The following is a 22,897-nucleotide window of genomic DNA, read 5'->3' on the forward strand; positions in this document are numbered from 1 at the left end:
GTAGCCAGGCTGGGGCTGGTGATGGAGGGGGGCTGGCCAAGGCCAGAATCAAGGCAGTGGAGACTTGGGGCTTCTGCAGAGGACCTCTCCTGCTCGGTCAAATCCCCTTATTTGAGACAGGACAGGTCCCAAGGGTGCTGGACCAGGCAGGTCCAACCTGTTTCCCCCTTCTCCTCTTGAATTCAGGGCTGGATTAAGACATGCTGCGGCCCTAAAGTACGTCAAATTTAAGAGACCTAAAATGTGTATTATTCTAACAGAAAGAACAATGAGAATAAAGTTTTCTATTCTCATAGGCAGCAGTGCCAGCAGCACACAGAGCCACATGGACCAGCCAGCGTGCTGGTCTGCAGGTAGGCTGCGTGAGCTGCCGGCCGAGAACTGCTAGGTAAGTGGCTACTGACCACAGCCTGCCTCTGGCACCACACCCCAATTCCCTCCCAGCCACTTCACCCCCTTCTACACTCCTCTTCCAGGTCAGCCTCCTTTTCTGCACTCATCCACCCCAATGCCCTGCCCCAAGTCACAGCCCTGTCCTTCGCCCAGACTACTTCCCAGGCTCCACATCCCCTCCTGCACCCCAGTGCTGCAACCCCAAGCTCCTTTCTGCACTCAGCCTCCATCTCAGAGCCCACACCCCCTCCAGAGAAAAGTGCAGCCCTTCACCACTTACCAACATCTTGGACCTCCATCAAAAATTATTGTCCACCCCGGGTTTAGTGCTTACTGCATGGAAGAGGCAACCCAACATGCACGTGTATGTTCTGCACCCAACGTAACATTTAAAAGACTTTTGTGATTTTTTTTGAGAGCAAAGCCATCGATGATGTCAGCAAATGATAAGCTGCAAAGGTTATCGCTTTCTGTGCACGAAAGGCTTCGTGCGGACTGCTTTGCTTGCAGCGCCGTTGTCCACAGTTCAGGCTTGATCTTTGTCAACTACAGAAATGACCTTTATCCTGAGCAATTTGTTACCATTAGATTCAAGAAGAGCTGCAGTAGTGCTTCTATGTTAGGGAAAGCCAAGAGAACTTCAGTTTGGCTGCTGACTAGCGCAGTGGTTTGAGCATTAGCCTGCTAAACACAGGCTTGTGAGCCCAGTCCTGGGGCAGACCATTTAGAGGTCTGTGGCAAATAGATTAAAAAAAATCTGCTAGGGTTGGTGATAGGTTTTGCTGTGAGTGGAGGGACTGGACCTGATGACCTCTGAGGGTCCCTTCCAGCTCTCTGAGAAAGGTATACAGTTCCTGGTAGCATAAATGGCTTGATGTGAGTGACTTTGTTTGCTATGAGCATGGAAGTGCTTCATTTCCCCAACGAGGTTAACATCAACATCCTCAGGATAGTCATTCATCAGAAGTTTATACCTTCACACAGCTGTTTTTCTGAGGCCTCTGAATCATCCAGAAATGAAAAAATGAAAAAATGTTGTGGGAGTTCTTGGGCAGACTGGTACAGCTAAGGGATCATAGGCAGGGGGAGGAGGCACTGAAGGACTTTGGCAAAGCAGCACCAAGACCCCTGGCACTCTGAAGGGCACTGACTAGAGGGGCAAGGGCTGTGGCGGTTGCAGCAGCTGAGGGGGAGCAGGGAGGGAGTGGGGTTGGTCCCAGGGAGGCAGGTTGGCAGGAGAAGGAGGCCCAATGCTGGTTGCAAGATGTCTCTTGGGCTGAGGGCAAAGGGACAATCAGGGACATGTGGGTAGACTGGAGAGTGAGACAAGGGGGTGCAGGTGGCACTTGCAGTTAACACTGGGTACAGGGCATGGCAGGGTGCAGTGTCAGGAGGTGTGGGGGGGTGCAGGGGGTGAGGTGTGGGGGTGCAGGTAGCACTGGGTGCAGGGCATGGAGGGTGCAGTGTCAGGAAGTGTGGGGGTGTGCAGGGGGTGAGGTGTGGGAGTGCAGGTAGCACTGGGTGCAGGGCACGGAGGGTGCAGTGTCAGGAAGTGTGGAGGGGTGCAGGTAGCATTGGGTCCAGGGCATGTGGGGGGTGCAGTGTCAGGAGGTATGGGGGTGCAGGTAGCACTGGGTGCAGGGCATGGGGGTGCAGTGTCAGGAGGTGGGGGGGTACAGGTAGTACTGGATGCAGGGAATGGGAATGGTGCAGTGCCAGGAGGTATTGGGGGGGGTGAGGTGTGGGGGGTGCAGGTAAGACTGGGTGCAGTGTCAGGAGGTGTGGGGGGGTGCAGGGGGCACATGTGGGTAGCACTGGGTGCAGGGCATGGGGGTGCAGTGTCAGGAGGTGGGGGGGTACAGGTAGTACTGGATGCAGGGAATGGGAATGGTGCAGTGCCAGGAGGTATTGGGGGGGGTGAGGTGTGGGGGGTGCAGGTAAGACTGGGTGCAGTGTCAGGAGGTGTGGGGGGGTGCAGGGGGCACATGCGGGTAGCACTGGGTGCAGGGCATGGGGGGGTTGCAGCACAGGGGCAGGTAGTGTGAACACCTGGGCTTGGAGGTGGGCCAAGGTGGCAGTGGAGTTGCTTGGGCCGTGGTGTAGGGGGTGGGGGTGAGGTGGTTGCACAGGAGCAGGTTGTCACATGGCACAAGGGCTCCAGGGGCGCAGGTGCCTGGTAGCTGTGGGTGTTTGGAGGGGGAGCACAATGGGTCTGGGGCAGGAGAGTGCAGTGTGGGGTGGGAGCTGAGGGAGGGTGGGGGCATTGGGTGCAGGAGTGGGTGTGAGGGCACAGGAGGCCCTAGAGGTACGTGGGCCATCAGGGCCCTGGGCTGTGTGGCAGGGAGAGGGGCACTGGGGAGCACAGGAGGTGTATGGGGGTTCTTGCGCTGGGTAGTAGGGAGGGCCACTGGCGGTGCCTGGGGGGCTCTGTGTTGGTGCCAGGAAGCAGCACGGGTGGGGGCTCTACACTAGTAGCGGGGGGGGGGGCTGGGGTACATGGGGGGGAGCTGTGCTTGTGGTGGGGGTCCATGGGGCCTCTGCACTGGGTGGTAAGGCGGGGGTTATTAGGGGTGTGGGGGGTCTGTGTGGGTGGCGGGGGGCACGGGGGTACATGGGGGGCTCTACACTGGGTGGTACGGCGGGGGTTGTTGGGGGGGTCTGTGTGGGTGGCGGGGGGCACGGGGGTACATGGGGGGCTGTGTGCTGGTGGCAGGGGGACGCTGCAGGGTGTACGGGGGGGGAGCTGGGGGCCCAGGGGCAGGGCCTGAAGTGGGCGCAGCGCGGGCAGGGAGCCGGGCCCGGGGCAGGCTGGAGGCGGCGCGCGGGCAGGGCAGGGCAGGGCAGGGCCGGGCCAGGCACCGGCGGGGGAGGCGGAGCAGGCGCACGGAGCACTCGGAGCGGGGCGCGCAGGATGCACCAGGCGGGGCGGCAGCTCCGCGGTCCGGCCGGGGGGCGCTGACCCCGCCATGGTGCCCGCGCCCCCGGCTGCCGCAGCCCCCAGCCAGCAGCGCCATGCTCGGCGGGGGGGCGCTGCCCGGCCCGGGCCCCGCGGGGGACCCGCAGCGGGAGGAGGTGAGCGCAGGGCCCAAGCCGGGACCCCACCCCCCGCGATGGGCCCGGCCGGCTGGGGGCAGCGCTGCTCTGGCGGGGCGGGGCGGGGCGGGGCTGTGGGACGCGGGATGTCCGGGACCCCCCGCTCCGCCCCCCGGCCCGGCGCTGCGGTGACTGGTTACAGGGCGGGGGTGGGGGGTGACGGGCTGGAGCGGGCCGGGGGGCCCCGGGGGTGGCGGCTGCTGTCGGGGCCGTGGCTCGGAGGCGGGTCCGGTGCCGAGCGCTGCATTGCAGCAGAGCGGCTGGGGCTGGCGGCGGCGTGGCGGGCTGGGGCTGGAGGGGGTGTTGAGGGGGTGGATCGGGCCCCGGGTGGGTCTGGCAATGGGGGGGGGGGTTGGGGCTGGACCGGACGGGGTGGGGGGAGGGGAACGCTCGTTTGGCCGGTTGCCCCCCCCCCCCCCCAGCGCTGCAGGGGCCACGCCCGAGCGGGGGGGATGAGGGAGGGAGGCCTGCGGGCTCGTTCTGGCTGGGCTGGTTCAGCCCTGTTCTCATCCCAGCCCCGACCCACTGCCCTGTGGGCCCATCCCTCCTCTCCCAGCTCTGGGAGGTTGGGTGGGGGCAGGGGTTAGAAAATGGGGGTGGGGGACTTGGGAGCCCGGCTCCTGGGGCCTGGTCTGCACGCCAGGGCTGGCCAGGGTGCTAGAGCAGCTGGAGGAGGTGAGAACCAGCACTCCTGCGTTCTGCCTTGAGCCTGGGAGGCAGGTGGGGTCTATGGGGGTGGAGGATCCCGGGGATGGAGGACTGCTGAGCTCTCTCCCCTGCTCGGGGTGGGATGAAATGGCCAGAGCAGTGGGGCTGGGAGCCAGGGCGCTGGGGTTGTACACGCAGGTGTAGGGTGGGGGGGGGGAGAGAGTCTGGTGGTTAGTTTGTCTTCATGAGCCTTCCCCCCCTCCCCGCCCCCCGGGAGCTCATTGGTGTTGCTGCATCTGCAGCCCTAGCCCTGCGTCCCAGAGTCCATTTGGTTTTGGCGCTTTGCCTGGCGCTGGTGAGAAGCTGGGGAGTGGAAGTGCCAGCGGAGGTAGGTTAGATGCTCTCTGCAGGCAGAGCTGGGAATTGGCCTGGAGAGGGGCCTTGCTGTCCATGCAGGACCATGCCTGGTGGACCTGGTCTGCACCTGGTTGTGAATCCCCTTCCCTAGGGATGCTGGGTTGTGTCACACCAAGGCTGTTGTTCCTCTTAGGCAGCCTGGCCAGCTGCAGCCAGAGTGGCCACATGGCCCAAGCCTGGCACCAGTAGGATTCAAATCTGGGTCCTTGTGCTGAGTCAGAGCTGTGAGGTGCTTTTGTACCTCCATCCAATAGAGGTGCAGCCCACCCCTTTCCGACCAATGGACTCCTCCTGTGGGATGTGGCGTGGCAGCCAGCTCCCTGGTTGGAGGACAGGCTATGGGACGGGGGGGCCCTTCCCCTCTAGGGGTAGCAGCTCTGATCTGGTTTCTCAGGGTCTGGCTGGCCTGGGAGGCTGGAAAGTGGGACATCAGCTCTGCTCCAGCCGCAGGGCAGAGGGACTTGCTTGGCTTGGGGGCAGGGAATAGGACGCGGGGCCTTTCCCCACTAACTGTCTCTCTCCCCCCCCGGAGCAGCAGCGCCCCCTCAAGCAGTCCCTGAGCAGCTCCCTGTGGCGTGAGTCACACTGGCGGTGCTTGTTGCTCACCTTGCTGATGTTCGGCTGCTTCGGCGCCGTGGCCTGGTGCCACCTCTCCACTGTCACTCGCCTGGCCTTTGATGGGGCAGCCCGTGGCACCTCCACCATCTATCACGCCAGCCCCTGCTCCGACGGCTATCTGTACATCCCGCTGGCCTTCCTGGCCCTGCTCTACCTCCTCTACCTGGTAGAGTGCTGGCACCGCTTTGCCCAGGCCCAGCGCCAGCCCCGGGCCAGCACGGCCAGCGTGCATCAGCTGGTCCAGCACATGCAGCAGGCAGCGCCCTGCGTGTGGTGGAAGGCGGTGAGCTATCACTACATCCGCCGGACGCGCCAGGTGACGCGCTACCGCAACGGCGACGCCTACACCACCACACAGGTGTACCACGAGCGGGTCAACACCCACGTGGCCGAGAGCCACTTCGACTACACGGCCCACGGCGTGCGTGACGTCTCCAAGGAGCTGCTGGGCCTGGCTGAGCACCCGGCCACCCGCCTGCGCTTCACCAAGTGCTTCAGCTTTGCCAGCGCTCGGGCCGAGGCGGCCTACCTGGCCCAGCGGGCACGTTTCTTCAGCCAGAACGAGGGGCTGGACGACTACCTGGAGGCCCGCGAGGGCATGCGGCTGCAGGATGTCAACTTCCAGGAGCAGCTGATGGTCTTCCCCGAGCCCGGCCGCCCACCCTGGTTCGCCCGGCACTGGGTCTTCTGGGCAGCCTCCCTGGCGCTTCTGTCCTGGCCGCTGCGGGTGCTGGCCGGGTACCGCACGGCCAACGTCCACTACCACGTGGAGAAGCTCTTTGGTACTGAGGACGGGCCCGGCTCCTTGGAGCCCTCTGGCTCCGGGCGCCCCATCCCCCGTGTGGCCACGGTGGACATGACGGAGCTGGAGTGGCACATCTGCTCCAACCGCCAGCTGGTGCCCAGCTACTCGGAGGCGGTGCTGATGGACCCTCTCCTGGCAGGTGGCGCCTACCTCCGGGGCTGGCAGCGCTGCCGCCGCACGCTGAGCAGCAACTCGCTCCCCTCCTGCAGCACCCGGGCCCTCTATGCCCGCCTGCCCTTCAGCCGCAGCCGCTTCTCGCTGGGCCGCAGCATCTTCCGCAGCCTGAGCGGGGGCGGGGCAGAGAGGCAGCCCCTGGGGAGCCCGCCCTGCTACCACGATGCCCTCTACTTTCCGGTGCTCATCATGCGCCGGGGGGAGGGGGGGCCCGCCGCAGAGCACCCCGGGCACAGTTGGGGGGACCCCTCTATGAACTCCGGGCACGGTCCGGAACCCGGATGGACCACGCGTGCCTAGAGCCAGGGGAAAAACAACTCAGCTACCCCCACCCCCGCCCCCCAGGTAACGTGTACACGCCCTCCCTGGGGATACGGTGCTCCTGGCACGCAGACCCTGCTCGAGTTAGAACAACGGGGGGCTGTTTCAGAACCGAACCTGGATGTGATCTCAGCTGTCCCAGGTCGATCCAGTCACTCGCTGAGGGCGGTGGGGTCAGGGCTGGATTCTGATCTCGGCTGCTGTGGGTGGAATTAGACTCCTGAGGTTAGACTGAGCCTAGGACATTGACAGAGCTGTGCACAGGGCGTACGGGAGCCTAGGGCCTGGGCAGCCTTTCCCAGGTGTGCCAGATTTGCAGGCGGGGGTGGGGCTTCCCTTGGATGTGTCTGGGACTGCCCTAACCGGATGCCGTGGGACCCCCCATGGGAGAGTGAGGTTGCAGGGTAGCTTAATTTCCTCCTAACCCTCACCCAAAGTATCTGTTCCACCCTGGCACTCCCTCTCCCCTGGCATGGGGGGCCTGAGGCTGTGGCACGGGGTGGGGGGCGGTTAAAGCGTGCATGCCCGGGCAGGCCTGGCTGGCATGAGTGTGGCAGCGAATAAAGTGACACAAACCCACAGCAGCGTCCGTGTGTGTGGCTGCCCTGCTGGCTTCTGGAGGGGCTGAACCGAGCTGCCTGGCTGGCCCCCCTGCTGCCCCTGGTTGGAGGGGACAGCTCTGCTGTGCCTGCGACCTCTTGTTGTAGGGGGATGAGCCGTGCTCGGTGTCGGTTGGAGAGGGTGAGTCTGGCTCTGTGGGGGGTGGAGGGGCAGGAGCTAAGCCCAGACGTGGGGGCAATGCAGGTGGCGCCAGTCCTAATGAGCTGAGCTCTGCATGGGGCCAGGGACCCCCCCGCCCTACCCACTGCACCCTGCCCTGGATGAAGGGGGTAGGAACAGTCCTTGTGCCCCACCCCAGCGGCAGCTGGTCCTCAGCTCTGTGCAGGATGGGCAGGGCCAGCTAGGGCCTGCAGGAAGGTGCCATCTCCCAGTCCTGGAGCGAGCAGGCACCACCCTGGCAGGAGCAGACAGGCTCAGTTACCACCAAGTGCTTTGCCTATGGGGGCTGGAGGCATGAGTTGCCCTGCCCTGACCAGGGCAGATGGAGCCAGCGGATAAGGCAGGGCAGCCCTGCCACTGTCTCATACTGCCAGCCTGTGGTCCCTGCTAGCCCAGCCCTGAGCTTGCCCACGGGACTCCAACTTGAGGACAGCACTGACTGTGAGGGACATGTGTCCCCTCCTGCGCCCCTGCCCTGCCGCACAGCGCCCCTACCACAGCCCTGCAGCACAGGGGTCAGCCCTCCAGGCCCACACAGTGATGGCGACAGACAACGGCTGCTGCTGCAAACATGTTTATTGAACCACTCACAGATGCAGGTGCAGCTGGAGCTCCCATGCTTGTGTGGTGGGGCCCAGGACCTGCTTTCCCAGGGCACGGGCTGCAGGGGCCATGCAGAACAAGCAGGTCAGAGCCCAAATCAAACCCCAGCTGAGCCAGGTCAAAGCCGATGGCTTCCCCCTTCCTGCCCAGACCATGCTTGTCCCCAAGCACTCCTGGCCCCAGTCCTGCTGGCTTCAGCCTGTCTAGGATGGAGCACTGGAGGGAGGAACCAGCTCACCCATGCTAGGGCAGTCGGGAGTTGAACGCTGGAGTCCTGGTACTCAGCCCCCAGCCATTTGAACTCACTAAAAACCCAGCAGCCCCAGCTCTCAACCCCCAGAGGGAAACACAGCACCGCATTCTCGGCTGGATGGTGCACGTTATACCCCTAAAACCTGCCACAGGTTCACCTGGAGTTCACCTGAAGAGTCCCCCAAGAACCTCTCGCCCCTGCACTTCTAATGCCCCCACGAGGGGGCCTGTGCAGCCAACCAGCCTCAGCGCCAGTGAGGGGGCCAGTTAATGACCACAGGCTGGGCCGCTGGAGAGCTGGGCTGAGATCTTATGCCCCAGTCCCAGCCCCAGAGATGGGGTGGCGCCAACAACGAGTGCCCCCTAGCAGGGAGCGGCTCCAGGTTAAAATCTCTTGCCCACTTTGTTGCCCTGATGCCTGCCCGGGCTGCAGCTGGTGGAAGGTGTTGTGGGATAGGAGTTCCGCGATGTGTCAGCTCCCTGAGCTGTCAATCTTCCCTCTCAACTGCCCATTGGTCTCTGCTGCAAACCGGCTCCTGGCCCTGTTACCCAGCGGCATTGCCCGTGTCCTGGCGGCTCAAGACGCACTGGCCCACTCGGGCAGCCCTGGCACCAGAGGCGGGCAGGATGGGTAGGGGCTGCACCGTACTCCCATGCATGCTGGGGCAGGACTATGCCAGGCCCATGGGAACCACGGGTGTTTCACACTATCACTGTCAGTATCCTAGCCAGCTCCCCCAAGCAGGTGGGACTCACCTCTCACCTGCTCAGGCCCCTCCTCTCATGGCTGGATGCTCCTCTGGATCACATTCTTCCATGCCATCACTCGTGGTGGTGGGAATCCCTGGCCCCGGCCTGCCCCCAACCAGTTCCTGGGCTCTGATGTTCCGTAGCTGCTGGCACCCTCTCTGATGACAACTGGAGGATCCTTTGGCAGGCTGGGCATGTGCACAGAGGCAAGGCATCTGACCTGGCCTCCTCAGGGAACGGGCAGCCCTCCAGCCGATGCTGGCCTGGCACTTGGCCAGAGGAGACAAAGTGGCCACGCTGGGCTGGGATGATGAATACCTCGGAGGGCCAACGATAAGTGAGCCAGAGACATTAAAGTGCCATTACTGGCAGAGGATGGAATAGAACAGAGGCAGCTTGTGCCTCAGCCCAGAGCCTGATGGGCCAGCAGGAGCTCCTGGCGCCGAGCCTGGTGTGTGTGGGCGGGGGGGGGGGGCAGCCTTTATTCCTCTAAATGGAAGGGACCCACTCCCCAAACTCAAGTCAGCTCACGCCAGAAACTCACCTGTGCTTGGACAGAACAAGGCCACCACAGAGCGAAACATCACAGGGGGCTTCACTGAGTCGCTCACCTCCCCACCACCCTAGGCTGCTCCCTGCAGCCTAGTGCCCCCACCGCACCAAGCCCTTACCCTGCTGCCTGCAGCCCAGTGCCCCCTCCCGAGCCCTGGGTGTGGTTCAGGGACAGTGATCACTCTCCTCTCTGCTGAAGGCTGGGGCAGGATCCCAGGTTAGGCCCCTCACCTGTTGGTAGCTGAGGCTGCCTATGCCTGCTGCTGGTAGGGCTGGAACCTGACTCCTCACATGGGTGCGTTGTGTCAGCGCCTGAGGACAACACTGGGATGGGTGTTGGTGCAGGGATGAGGGTGCTGGGGCATCCCCTCTGATGGACACCCCTCTGAGCGAGGCATGGCCCTTTACAGGCTATTCCTCCATCCTGAGTGGGCTAATCATCTGCAGCCTGCACGCTCTTGGATTAGGGGAACGGGGGGCAGGTTCAGCCCCCCCCCCACTGTGATGGATGAAGCACATGTAAGTGCCTTCAAGCACAGGCTTGCTCCAGAGCAGCTCTTGTTTTACTGTTAATCAGGCAAACATCCTGTGAGTGGGGCATGGCTAGGCAAGACGAAATGAGCCATATTGCACTTTTCCTCTAGCGATTGCAAATAACTCTAAGGAGGAGGAAGAGATGAGCCCACTCCAGCACCCCAAGGGAGAAATGGACTGTGAGAGTCCACAGGATAAACATGCCCATTTTACAGACTGGACATCTATGTACAGGTGTAAGTGAGCTGCCCAAGGCCACAGTGAGTCAGTGGCAGAGCTGAGACTAGCACCTCGGTTTCCTGACTGATGCGCTGTGTACTTGTCATTGGGAACATGAGTGAAAATATGAATTAGGACTGACCTCCCCACCCCCCGGCATAACTGGCACTAACAAGGGGTCTCTCTCTCTCTCAACTCCTCTTGTGGCTTGTCCTCAGCGCCTCAAGTCAGCTACCACGCTTGAGTTTAGTGCACTTAGTCACCGCCGCGGAGGCCCATATTTCTCGAGCCAGTTCGCTTGCAGGGCTGCTGTCCCCCCCCGCAGCCAGGTGCGTCGTGTCGCAGGTGCATCAGACTGCAGGACAATGAGAATGTAGTGCAAGACAAGTGCATTGGCTCTCACACAACCAAACAGAGCAGCCCCCCCCTCAGTCAGTGGCTGGCGAGCAAAGGTGGCAGGACAGGTGCTGCTGGACTGGGGCCTGGCACAGCTTTGCTCATGCCTTTGGCTCCAGCTGACTGTCCCCCCCCCCACCGCCCCCGTTCGGCCAAACCTGGCAGAACTCCTCTAGCAGCCCTGCAGGATTCTGCCCTGACCCAAGACAGCAACTCTTTCACAACCCCTAGGCAAGAGTGCTGGGTGTTGAAATGAGGCCTCATATTAGCTCTGCAGCCTCAGATCCAGCTGGCAAACAACCTAAATCAGACCCCTCCGCCTCAGGCAGGTGGTGTCTAACTGCATTTGGGTGTCGTTAGAAGCTCCATATTTGCCCCTCTCCTCCCCTAGGTTTCTCCTCAGGCCCCCTTCCCTCCAAGGGGTCAGTAAAATGCTGGGCTTCAAGCCTCCCCCCAACTCTCCTTCTCCCCATGCAATAGTACAAAGTAAAACCAAACTTCCTTCGGGAGCACAGCAAGCAGGAGTTTTAAAAGAAGAGGTGCCCTCATTTCCACCAGAAGGACTGAGCTGTTCTGGGGGTGTCTCTGGGGTAAGGAGAGGGGTTGCTTGGGGCCAGAATACAGTAAACCCTTGAGTTACATGGGGGGGTTGCCTTCCTGCAACCCCTGCATAACTCAAATTTTTGAGCACCTTGGTGTGGGGGGCGGGAGCCGGGAAACTGACCAGCACACCAGGGCTGGCCAGTTTCTTGGCTTCCAGAGTGGCAGAGAGCCAGCAATCGGGGTGCGGGGGCACAGCCTGGTTCCCATCTCCCTACTGCTTGCAGGACCTGGGAAACTAACCTGGGGGATTCTACTCTGCATCCAGGTTCTCTACAGCTCTTGGCGGGCCATGCGGCCCATGTGCCTGCCTTCCAGCAGAGCCTGTCCACTGGCTCGTTAAGGTCAGACCCCCGCTACAGACTCAGGAGACGAAAGTGCGCTGGGGAGGGGGCAGATGTAAGTGATGGTCCCTGGCGTACCAGCTCCATCCCCTCTTCCTTCAAGAGAAGCTCCTTGGGTATTTGGTTTTGAAACGCAAAGGGAACCTTTCTCCCAGCTGAGTGATGTTGTCTCTCCCACTCAGTGAGGGAAGTCATAACAAATCGGCTGGCATGTGCTACACCACTTGTATGCGGCTGTGCTGGAGGCTGGCTGAAGCCTAGGTGATGCTGGTGGGTGTGACAGCTGCCTTTCAATCAGGATAAACAGCAGAAGCATGTAAGCTCCTTTTGGAGTAAGATAGTGGAAACAATAGGAGCCAGTGCCCAAAGCACAGGCCAGGGAGGAGCTGAGCTCTGAGGGCAGAGAGGTTTCACTGGGGAGAGGAATCGGGTTTTGATGTGAGAACAGGGACAGCGGCAACCCACCAGAACAACAGAGAAGGCAGTAGTCAGCCAAGGCCGGCCAGCCTGGCCCCGCCCCCGAACAAAAGCAAAGAGGGGGCTCTGGGAACAGACTGGATGCTGAGAAAAGAAGCACGGCGGACTGAGCTAGGAGACGGTTTCCTATTTGTGCAGCGAGCCACGACTGCGTGTGCATTCTTTGTACACAATCTGGATTGTCCCAAAGAAATACCTTCTCCAGCATCATCACAGAAACAACCTTCAAGACCCTGCAGGTGGGTGAGCCCCGTGGGTCACAAGTAAATGCCCTTAGTAAACTCCTGCTGTGCAAGATGGACAAAGCATCTAAGAACATAAGGATGGCCATGCTGGGTCAGAGCAATGGTTGAGCTAAGCCAGAAACCATGGAGGACTAAATGCTTAGATCTGAGCGACGCTTCTGCCACCTCTGCTGAACAAGCATTTAAATCGCACACCTGGAGTCCTCCTCCCGCTTTTACCTTCAAAACGTACCTTGAGATGAGTGCCTGGCGAGGGCCACGTAGTAATTCAGTCGCACCTGGTGAATTGCCAGAACACAGGGTAAATATACTTGCGACAGTTGTGGGCAGTCAGAGTTGCTTATCCCCTGGAAACAGAAAGCAGTGTGCCTGGGCAAAGCAGTCCAGCACCAGGAGGCAGGAAGGCCCAGACCCTCAAAGGCACTGACACCCCATTTCCCCTTTATTTCAATGAGAATTGAGTGCCACAATACCCAACTTGAGGATCTTGGCCAGGGATCTCAAACTTGCAGCCAGCCCACATGTGCCTGCTGGAACCAGTCCCTGCAGCCCTGGTGGGGGGGGTGTCCGTAACTTTCCCCCTCCAGTCCAGCTCCTGCACCACTCTCGCCCCACCTCTTCCTGCCCCTGCTCTGTTCCCCCCATCACACCCCTTCTCTCAAGCCCCCCCCCCACACCCCCCGCACAGGCTAAGCCAAGCCTGGACAGGATGACTCAGCGCTTCACCGCCCCAGGCCCCTGCGACTTGTTGGCAATGATGCAGCGATAGAAGCTGGAAACCACTCTAGCCCCACTGCATTACTGGGGGGTGGTGCTGGACTGGTACTGGTCTGAAAGTAAATCGAGTCTGAGGCCCCTGATCTAAGCCAAAACTCCTTAGTTTTATCTGAGAAGCTGACTAATTTTCTTGATTTTGGGGTCATTAATTTCTAGATCCTCCAGTTATCTCTGTTCAAAAGAACCAGCTAAAACCAGGGTCTTCCTGCAAAACAGATGCAATGAACAATTTCCATGGATAAATACGTGACAAATTACATCACCATTTCAAAGCAGGGGCAGCAGAAAGGGGAGCCAGTTCTGACCAGCCCTTGGGAAAGGGCTCCCATGAATTTCTGGAGTTAAGGCCCTCCCAAGGTGGGGTGGAGGAAACCCATCTGCTAGGAACTCTGGGGAAAAAATTATAATCACATATGAGTGTATCTGTTCCTACATTGCAAGTTAGTGCTGTGCTGGATAGATAAAAACACAGCAATGCCCCCTGAGTTGTGGCACAGGGGAGACTCCAGCCTAAATTTCTCCCTCTCACTTACAACATACCCCAGAATATTCATGCTAAAAGGAAGGTTTCTCCTTTTGCCTCTAGTCAACCAGGTCAGCTCCAAGCTCTGCTGACCCAGCTTGCTTTTTATTTATTTTTTTAACTTATACATTTGAAGCCTATTGAAGAGGCCAACAGATGCGGGTTGCTCGGTCAAATCAAACCTTAATTTTCCAACTTTGGTGCTTAAAGTCCTTTTGGATTTGCAGCATGTTGTATACATCCATTTTCAAAAGAACCCACCATTCCAACCACCATAAATAACGCAAAAGCTGCATTATTGTGCACCTACCGGAATTATCTTGATAGTCCACCTACTTACATACCATTAGCACAAACATTTGAGGACTAATTTGCTACCCTTGATGCTTCTTAAATTGATTTGCCAACCCAATTTAATTTTGCATACACGCGCACGGGTGTGTGCGCACCAACAACCCATGCAGCAATTGTTAACATCTCACTTTCTTTATAACTTCCCTGAGCAAATTCACCACTCGTCCCAGGAAATTTCTTCTGCTGAGATTGCTCAAGTACCTGGCAAAAGTCCTGTGAAGAATGGACCAAAGAAAACAGTATATGGATGTTCTGTTTTGCCACAACAGCCCTCATTCAGCCAAAGAAGCACGTGCTTAACTCATACACACACAGAGTCCAAGTCCAAAAAGGGCTTGAAGCCTCCCCCCGCACCAAGGTTTAGGCACTTCACCCCCTCTTTAAGTCAGCATATTTTCCCCTTTGCTCAAGTGCTTTGCCGACCCTTGTGGCAAGAGGCTTGCTTATGTGCATGAACGTTTTAAAATAACTTTGCTTTTTCACGGTCACCAAAAAGCAATTTGCTCTCAAATTAACGCATTGGGTCTCCCCAGTACAGGGCTCTGTTGGCTGTCTGGTATTACATGCAGTGATCTCATTGATCAGTTCAGCACTGGAAAAAAAACCAAAACAAAACGCACCATTCCAAACAGACAGGTGGGAAAAGATTTTTAAACCACAGTTTCTCAAACTGTGTTCCACAGAGCACTGGAGTTCTGGGAACAACTTGCAGGTGTGCTGTGAGCGATGGGAAAAAAGAATTCCAAGTTTTACAATAAATAAAACCATTTTACGCTGATCACAGTAATGGAGAACACTGAACAAATTTTATTTCTACATCTCACGCGCGCGCTAGCCCTCTGGCAACACGGCAAGGTTGACTAACATTGTGCTAGCCTCCCCCTCCTCTAATCATCTTCTAGCTATATGGCGGTGCAGCAGCTAGCAGAGACCTGCAGTGCATGAGGTCTGGTGGCGTGCTACCTACACTGTCACTCAGCTGCTTTGTGTCAGCCAATGTAAGTGTGTGGCATCTTCATGGTTGTTCCACATTAAAATAAGATTATTGTGCGGTGTTCCATGGCCTCAGAAAACTTAAGAAACATTGTTTCATACAACAAAGTTCCATTTTAAATGATGGTGAATATGGAACTTTCTGGAAGACTGTGTCTGATTGACCCCCAGAGTCCCAGTTTTCCTTGGTGCCTCCACTGGTCTCCACAATCACCCTGCCGTTGGCGAGCTCCCTATGAAACCCATCAGCGCTTGTAACCTTGCTCCTCAGTGAGCAGTGGGTGTCATATTCTGGTTGTAATAGCTCATTTACCTTAAGCCCAGACACATCCACACTTCTGTCTCTGGGTCTCCATTGTGTTTGTGAGACTCAGACACATTCTTGAGAAAAAGCACACATGAGCAGTCTCATCCTAACATTGGGCTGTATCCAGGGGCAGACCTCAACCCTTGGGAAATTGTTACCAGGACTGGCAGCAGCAGCAAACCAGAAGCTTCAGGCTCCATCCAGCCCTCACTGGGAGTGTCTGGGCTTGGGGTGATACCTCCCATAACTAAAGACCTCATGAAGCTAGTGAGCTTTTCAAAGAGCCCTGCTTTTGAAGCCAGTTACTGGTGTGAAGCATTTTAACAGTGGGCTGCCAGCAGCCCCAGGCAGCAAGTAGCCAAAGGGTGTAGTTTCCAGGAGTCCAATGTGGGCGGCAGGAAAGGTTCTAGGCAGGTCTTGAACCCAGCTACATCAGTTCTGTGGCTAACATGAGGGGACCATTCTGCTTGCTCTGTGTGAGGCAGAGAAACTTGGGACCCTGGGTTGCAGGCACCACTCAGGAAGCTGTTCATTTTCCACAGGGAATCAGATGGGAGATGCTTGGCTATTCATGTCCATCTGGCACTTTTCTGAATGTCTCGCATCCAGCTGTACTAAAAGCCACAAATCCGCTGGCCCCTCTGCAAAGCTCCCTGGTCTGAGCAGTGCCCTGCAGAGCGAACGAATGCTGCAGAGACTGCAGAAAATTCAGGGCGCCAGCCACATTCCTAGCCAGCCTACTACCGGACTATTAAGGAGCTGTTTTAGGGAGGAGCTGCTCTCCCAGTGAGGCAGGGGCTTGTGGGCCAGGGGTTCCCCCCAAGAGTTCTGAGGAGCCCTGCTCAGCTCAGTGGGGTTGCGTGGGAGTGCGAAGATAAGGAGGGTCCTATCCCAGGGACACCGCTGCCGGGTGCACAAAGGAAGGCAGTTCAATGAGGGCTCATGAGCTCTCGTGCAGTGGGAAAGGCCCAGCCCCTGGAAGATTGAGGAGCCACGGGGGAGAGTACCCGTTAAAACTGCCATGGAAAGCTGAGTCCTGACTGGAAAAGCCAGCCCGTAGCAGACACACCGGTCCTGTGTGACGCCGTGCAGCTACTCCCATAGCGACTCCACGGTCCAGCGCGGGAAGGAGCGCCTCTTTTACTGCACTTGCTGGGAGTGAAGAACAGCAGCTGGAGGCCAAAAGTCAGACGTGAGCCACAAGGACGTGTAAGTCAGACCCTTCGGGTTTCAGTGAGCCTCTCAGTGATCTATTTCCGCTCCCCACCCACGTGCAGGGGAGTCAAAGCCGACCGCATTCACACGGGGAGAAGCTAGAAGCAGGTAAGAATAGCAGCACCCACCATCTCACAGCGTCCAGGACGCCCTCAGGTCACCTTTACTTCCCTGTCACCCAGGCAGAACGGACTTTGCTGCTAAGAATGAGGCTCACGCATTTTCCATTCCCCCATTGCCTACAAAGGGGCTGTGCGCGTCCCTGCTTCTGCTGAGACGTTTATTATGGACAAGAGCAGTTCCTAATCTTTTCACTAGCGTGGACCACGAAGCCCCCCTGCAGCTGTTTGCGGACCCCACCCCCATCACTCCACCAAACCGTTTGCAGACCCCTGTCCAAGCCAATTCCAGCTGCTGTGTACACATCATTCAATGAAAAAGGAAATCACAGCATAGATTTTCAGACAGCAATTAACAACATTCCTGGAAGATATTTAATTGGAAATAATAATAGATTGTAACTTTGCAATTCATTTAAAAATTATGTTCTATGATTTTTATTGATTTTATTTTTTTCCACAGGACCCCCCCCCCCCCCCCCCCCCCCCCGCAGGCCCCCAGGGGTCCGTGGACTGCAGGTTGGGAACCACTGGTGCACAACATGGTGGTGGTTGGCATTCCTGGCTTATTGTGCCAGGGTATCAAAGTTCAGGTTGGTTTAAATGAATGGCTTCTGCCTCTGTATCCCCATATAATCCCTATTCCACATTGCTCTTTTGCTTCCTGTTGATGTAACACCTTCCAGCTTGGACTTCAGAGTTGTAACGGCTTGGAGAACGATGGCCTCCAAATACGGGTTTATTGTTGAGAACTGAAATCCGGAAAGGACGGACCTGGCAGGCAGACACCGTATCCCCACGCACCATGCCCAGCTGCAGCCTTCTCCTGGGAGGGGAGAAGAGAGTGATGGGCGAGGTGTGTGGAAATGAGGGACTGCCTTCTTCCATGGCACCAGAGAAGGGGAGGTGAAAGTAACTGCCCACGGGCAGACTCGAACCTGGGACCTCTGGAGTCTAGTGCAGGCACCTCTTGTTTGAGCCAAAAGCCACCTCCTGCTCAGCTTTGGCTTTAGACCAGCCTCATTCTTTGTGACGTGGTCTAGGTGCCACTACCTGGGACAGCGAACCACACCTAGGTGTGGGTTACAAAAGGTCAGGGACTACAGCTAGAATCCAGGCAAGAGAGACACGGGTAACAGCTGGAATGTGGAAGAGTCTGGAGCCCAGAGCTTGCAGCCATACGAGCACTCTTTAGCTTTCCCCAGGCAGAGCACTGGAAAGTCACCAAGTTCCAAAGCACACCAGTGGCTAGCAGCAATCGCACAAGAACTCCAACAAACTCATTTCTGTGTCAGCTTCACCCAGGGGACTGTCAGAAGCTGTCTTCAGTGACTCAAGAAAGAGAAATCGCCCACCACATAATTTTAGCACGTCCTCTGGTGCAGGCACTTTTAAGGTATTTTACAAATTGCTCCAGTCACTGACTTTCTTTCAGAACATTTTTAGACTGAATAGAAGAGACCTGACAACTGTATTTAACTCTGTCAGGAAAATGTAGCTAGGAAAGCAGCCGAGGAACAAGCTTCTTTTCCAGCAAAGCTAGCTGTCGATTTCTCTTGCTGGATTTCACCCATTTTTACAAAAAGGTTATCTTTATGAATTTCTCTTTATGACTGGGAGAAACAGAAATGGAACATGTTCTCACTCTCGCAGAATGTCATAAAGAGAGAAACATCGGAGGATTCTAGCAGAGTTGGAATAAACATACCTGCTTTTTGAAAACCGTTTAATTAAATTAGGATTAAATGCCAGAAGCGAAAAGATTCTGAAAGCCAGGCCTGTCTCTGGTGGGGGCCACGCACTGGCTGCCCTCCTGCTGGAGCCCTTCCATCTTGGCTCACCCCACCTAACGGTGTCCTTTGGTCACAAAAGAGCAGTGAGTTTAGACCTCCGAGAGCTGCTTTGAGAGGCCAGCCAGGACCAGTTGTGGGCAGAACCCAGAGACCTGGTCCTGCAGCAGCTGCAAGGGGGGTGGGGGAGCAGACAGAAGACATTTAGGGCCCACCCAGCAAGGTGGAAAGGCCTGGCAGCTACTTCCAAGTCACTTGGACCAAGTGGGTAGTTCTGGGTGAAGCACAAACAGTGGTTTGAGCACTGGTTTGCTAAACCCAGAGGTGTGAGTTCAATCCTTAAGGGGGCCATTTAGGGATCTGGGGCAAAGACATTAATATAATAAATAGATCTGTCAGGGATGGTGCTAGGTCCTGCTGTGAGTGCTGGTGACTGGACTCAATGACCTCTGATGGTCCCTTTCATCTCCATGAGATGGATAGGCAGGCAAAAAGCCCTGCCTATCTCTGAGCGCACCTTTCTGACTGAGCCAGGGAAAGGCTCCCTGTTCACAGCATGGAATGCAGAGCTCAGGTGGCCTCCTGGAGTTGAAAACCAATTTGGGTGCTGTTGCCTGATAAAGAGCTTGCTTGAGAGATGCTCAGCTAATGCAAGCGAATCCAGGGCCTTAGCAGGTTGCTCCTAAGCTCTCTTCTGAAGCCAGCAAAGGAGGGGACGGTTTTTGAACAGAACACCTTTCCTTCAAAATATTTTTTCTTTATTTTTTGCCTATTACTCGTGTTTCCAGCTATTAATAAAAAAACGCTGAGACAAAATTGTGCAGAGCGGACCAGAGCGCATCAGGACGTCTTACACTCCATCAGCTCACACCCTCCTCTTCCTCCTCCTGAGCTGATGTGCTTGCTGCCGCAGCTCCGCTGGTCCTGCCTCAGCCAGTGGCTGTCTCATTCGCCGAATCTAAAAAACAAAATCACCATATCAGATTACAGCCCCATCGTGCAAGGAATAAACCCTCATTAGAAGGCGCCTGTCTGTGGTGGGCATTTTTAGGTGCCTTCTGGAAGCAGAAGTCAATCGCCCGAGAGAAACGTGAAGACCTCCACGCTGAGCATTCTCTCAAATACCAGGATGTTTTAAAACTCCTCTGTGGAGGCTGCTGGAACACATCTAAGCCATTCAATTGGGATCCATGGTTCAGGGCGCCACCTTTTCCCTAACTTCTACTTCACACTGGCTGATGGGAGAGTTCCAGTCCCGCAGGACAACAAGAAGTCCCGTGGCAACAAGAAGTCCCGCAGGAGACGGTGATGGGGGAAACCAGAGAATGAGCCCAGAACTGGGATCAGTGGATGGAAGGAGAAAACTGAATGGAGATTTCTTATTGTACTAGGGAAGTGAGGGGGACTCTAGTAGGTGCCCTGTGCTAAAATGGTTGATATTTTGAGTCTCAGCTAGCTCAAAGCAGCATGAACCAGGTCCCAGAAGCGACTGCAGCATGACCTGGAAACCATGCTTTTGCACTGGTCGGGCTACCTGTGAACAAAGGGTTTCCTGGAGGTTTGGCATCGTTTTCCAAGATGTGCTCTGCTTGCTTGACAAGAAAAAGGCCAAGCCCAGGGCCCTCCAAAGACCTGGACGGCAGAGAAAGTGACGAGCCGGGACATCAGAATACAAGGTCTGAACAGCATACCACAGCCCCCTCTGCTGTCATACCTCACAGTGCAAGGGGGGTGGGTTGGATGCGTAAGTTCAGCAGGGACCTGCAACCAGGTTCACAGAGCTTTAAAACGTCGCTATCAAAACCTCAAAGCATGCACTTATAGGCAAGCACCGAGCAGCACACAGGCAGGGACATCTCTTCCTTCTTTGCCCTCATGCTTCCACATTGTGTGCGTCAGCTGCAGTCACACATTAGCCTTTTCTGGGTCACCCCCCAGCAACGTGCAGGGAAGACCTTCCATCTACATCACAGAGGCCGGCAGCGTGGTTATCAAAGCTGCAGGCATGTTTGATTTATACAAGGCTCAAGGTTTGCTAGATTCCTGCAGTATAAAATTAGACCGATTGTGCTCTTTAAGACTGTGAGCTCTTGAGCACAAAGCAAGGATAAGGGGGTAGGGGGTATAATACAAGCGGAGTGATTCTGTTGATGTTTGGTACAGGTCTTGTTGGTTCCCCTGCTGGAGTTTTATATTAAATCCAGTCTAACCTCTCCCCTTCCCATCACTCAGCCTTTCTTCCCTGCCTGCACATGTGTTGCTGATCCTCTTGGAAAGTTAGCCAAAGCTGCCTGGACTGTCAGTTACCTTTCCACCTACTTCTGCTCAAAGTCAGATTCTGCATGAACTTGGATCCACCGCATTTGAGCGCCTGCCCATTAACAGTAATAAACGCCACTCAATCCTTCTATGCCACTTTTTAACCGTGCAACTCAAAGTGCTTCAACAAACGGTAGGTGAGCATTACGTCCATCTTACAGACAGGGAAACCGATGCATCGGCCAGTTGTGGGACTGGTTCAAGACCATATAGGTTGAACCTCTCTAGTCCAGCAGTCTCTGGTCCAACAGTGTTAATAGTCTGGCATGATTTTAGTTAGCTGGATGTCTGCTTATGACGTGGCCCAGTTTCTCGTGGTCCCATAAGCTTTGTTTCTAGTCACAAATCCTGGCTCTCCATGTTCTCTGCTGTCGTTTAGCTATAATTACCCCTAAATATCTTCTAAGAGCCCAGTAGCCAGTGGAAGTGTTGGCAATGCAGCTAGACAAGAATCATTCAGGAAATTCTCTGGTTTGGCACCGGTCAGGTCGTGAGGGTTCTGGACTAGAGAGGTTCAACCTGTAGCTGCAAATTCAAAAACAGAATCAAACCACCCTCCCACATCCCTGAGAACACTTCTACATTCTGAAGCCAGCCTCAAGTCCCTACAGGGCAGAGACGGAGACCATCGCCTCTGACTACATCCCTTTTAACTGCACAGAAGAATCCAGTAAACCAAAAGCTTGTGCCAGGTGGGAAAAGGAAGACGGAAGATTGCATTTGACAGCCAGGTCAGAGATGGAAAAAAAGACTGAAAAAGGACATCAGACAGGCTCCTGAAGAAGCTACCGGGCTGGCAAAGCGTAAGACCAAAACCCAATAGGGAGCTGAAGGATTTTTCACAGCGTATTTGTCCTGCTCAGTAGGCATTGATCTTCGCCAGCATGTGCAGTTCCTGCTCAGTTAGCCTGCCGTAGCCTGGCCTTTTCCTCATTCCTACAGATTTCTTTAGCATGCTGGGTTTACCAACTTACTGCAAGAGCAGAGAGCCCCAAACTGCAGCACATGCTGACCAAGGTGGGTACAGAGGAATTTCCAGGGGCCTGGCTGGGGCCCTGGGAGCTGCCATGGGGGTGGGGCAAGAACAGCATCCAGCTCTGTTCCTCATCCTGACTGCTGGCCTCAGCTGGGGTTTCACTCCAAGCCCAAGCCCCAGCCCCAGCCCCAGCCCCCTTACTTCTGTCCACATTCCTCACTCTTCTGGAGCTGCAGTCCCGCTCCAGGCCCTGGGTGGGAAGTTTGGGGACCAGGAGTATTAATCTCTAACTGACTAAGGAAGAGATCCATCGATGTGTTGCAGTTGGGTACATTGCAAACCCAGGGCCTGATGTTTCACTGCTTTGCACAGCATATATTGAACGAGACAACGAAGCAGACCCTCGCGGTTTACATGCCTGGGAGGGCTGTAGTTTTGCACTTGGATGGAAGCTCAAATGCTTTTTTCTACCAATGAATGATCCGCAGCAGGTAGAGTCATTTATTAAGCCTTCATTCATGGCTCAGCTGTCCAGAGCTTAGCACTTTCTGAGCAACTAGGGCAGAACCTAAACCCGGGTGGGAGCTAACAGCACACTCTTGCATGTCGCTCGCTTCATCATGTCTATCAACAATGCCAGGGAAAGATGCGCACTAGTCAAAAAGCCTCAATGTCACCCCAAATTCACAGGCGGCAGGAGCTGTTGGGGGCAGCTCCATATGACAGGTCTGACCAAGCAACTGGATGTCAGACCTTACTAATGCAAAGCGGAGGATGAATATAGGCGAACAACACAGGAATGCAGGGGCAAGATTAGAAAGGCAAAGGCACAAAATGAGTTCAAATTAGCTAGGGGCATAAAAGGGAAACAAGAAGACTTTTTATAAATACATTAAAAGCAAGAGGAAGACCAAGGACAGGGTAGGCCCATTGCTCAGTGAGGAGGGAGAAACAGTAACAAGATACTTGGAAATGGCAGAGATGCTTATTGACTTCTTTGTTTCGGTCTTCACTGAGAAGTCTGAAGCAGGAATGCCCAACATAGTAAATGCTAGTGGGAAAGGGGTAGGTTTAGAAGATAAAATAAAAAAGGAACAAGTTAAAAATCACTTAGGCCGTGTCTACACTAGCCCCAAACTTCAAAATGGCCATGCAAATGGCCATTTCAAAGTTTACTAATGAAGCGCTGAAATACATATTCAGCGCCTCATTAGCATGCGGGTGGCCACCGCACTTCGAAATTGACCTGGCTCGCCGCCGCATGGCTCGTCCCAACGGGGCTCCTTTTCGAAAGGACCCCGGC

General features: G+C 56.1%; 2 protein-coding genes across 2 annotated transcripts in view; one reads left to right on the plus strand and one right to left on the minus strand.

Moving 5' to 3' along the window:
* The first annotated feature begins 3,223 nt into the window (after window positions 1-3,223).
* On the plus strand, window positions 3,224-7,042 carry TMEM151A (transmembrane protein 151A). The gene is given in 3 exon segments (XM_075005378.1): window positions 3,224-3,465; window positions 5,087-6,364; window positions 6,366-7,042. Coding segments are annotated over 3 exon segments (1,377 nt in total). The 5' UTR covers window positions 3,224-3,405; the 3' UTR covers window positions 6,405-7,042.
* Window positions 7,043-19,080: 12,038 nt separating this feature from the next.
* The window catches only part of WNK2 (WNK lysine deficient protein kinase 2), a 169,027-nt gene continuing 165,210 nt past the window's right edge, over window positions 19,081-22,897 (minus strand). The window contains exon 31 of the mRNA XM_075006122.1: window positions 19,081-19,257. Within this exon, the coding sequence (XP_074862223.1) occupies window positions 19,229-19,257 (29 nt within the window). The 3' untranslated portion in view covers window positions 19,081-19,228. The remainder of the gene's footprint in view (window positions 19,258-22,897) is intronic.

This window comes from Carettochelys insculpta, chromosome 11, assembly GCF_033958435.1.
Source record: "Carettochelys insculpta isolate YL-2023 chromosome 11, ASM3395843v1, whole genome shotgun sequence".
NCBI classification, from domain to species: Eukaryota; Metazoa; Chordata; order Testudines; family Carettochelyidae; genus Carettochelys; species Carettochelys insculpta.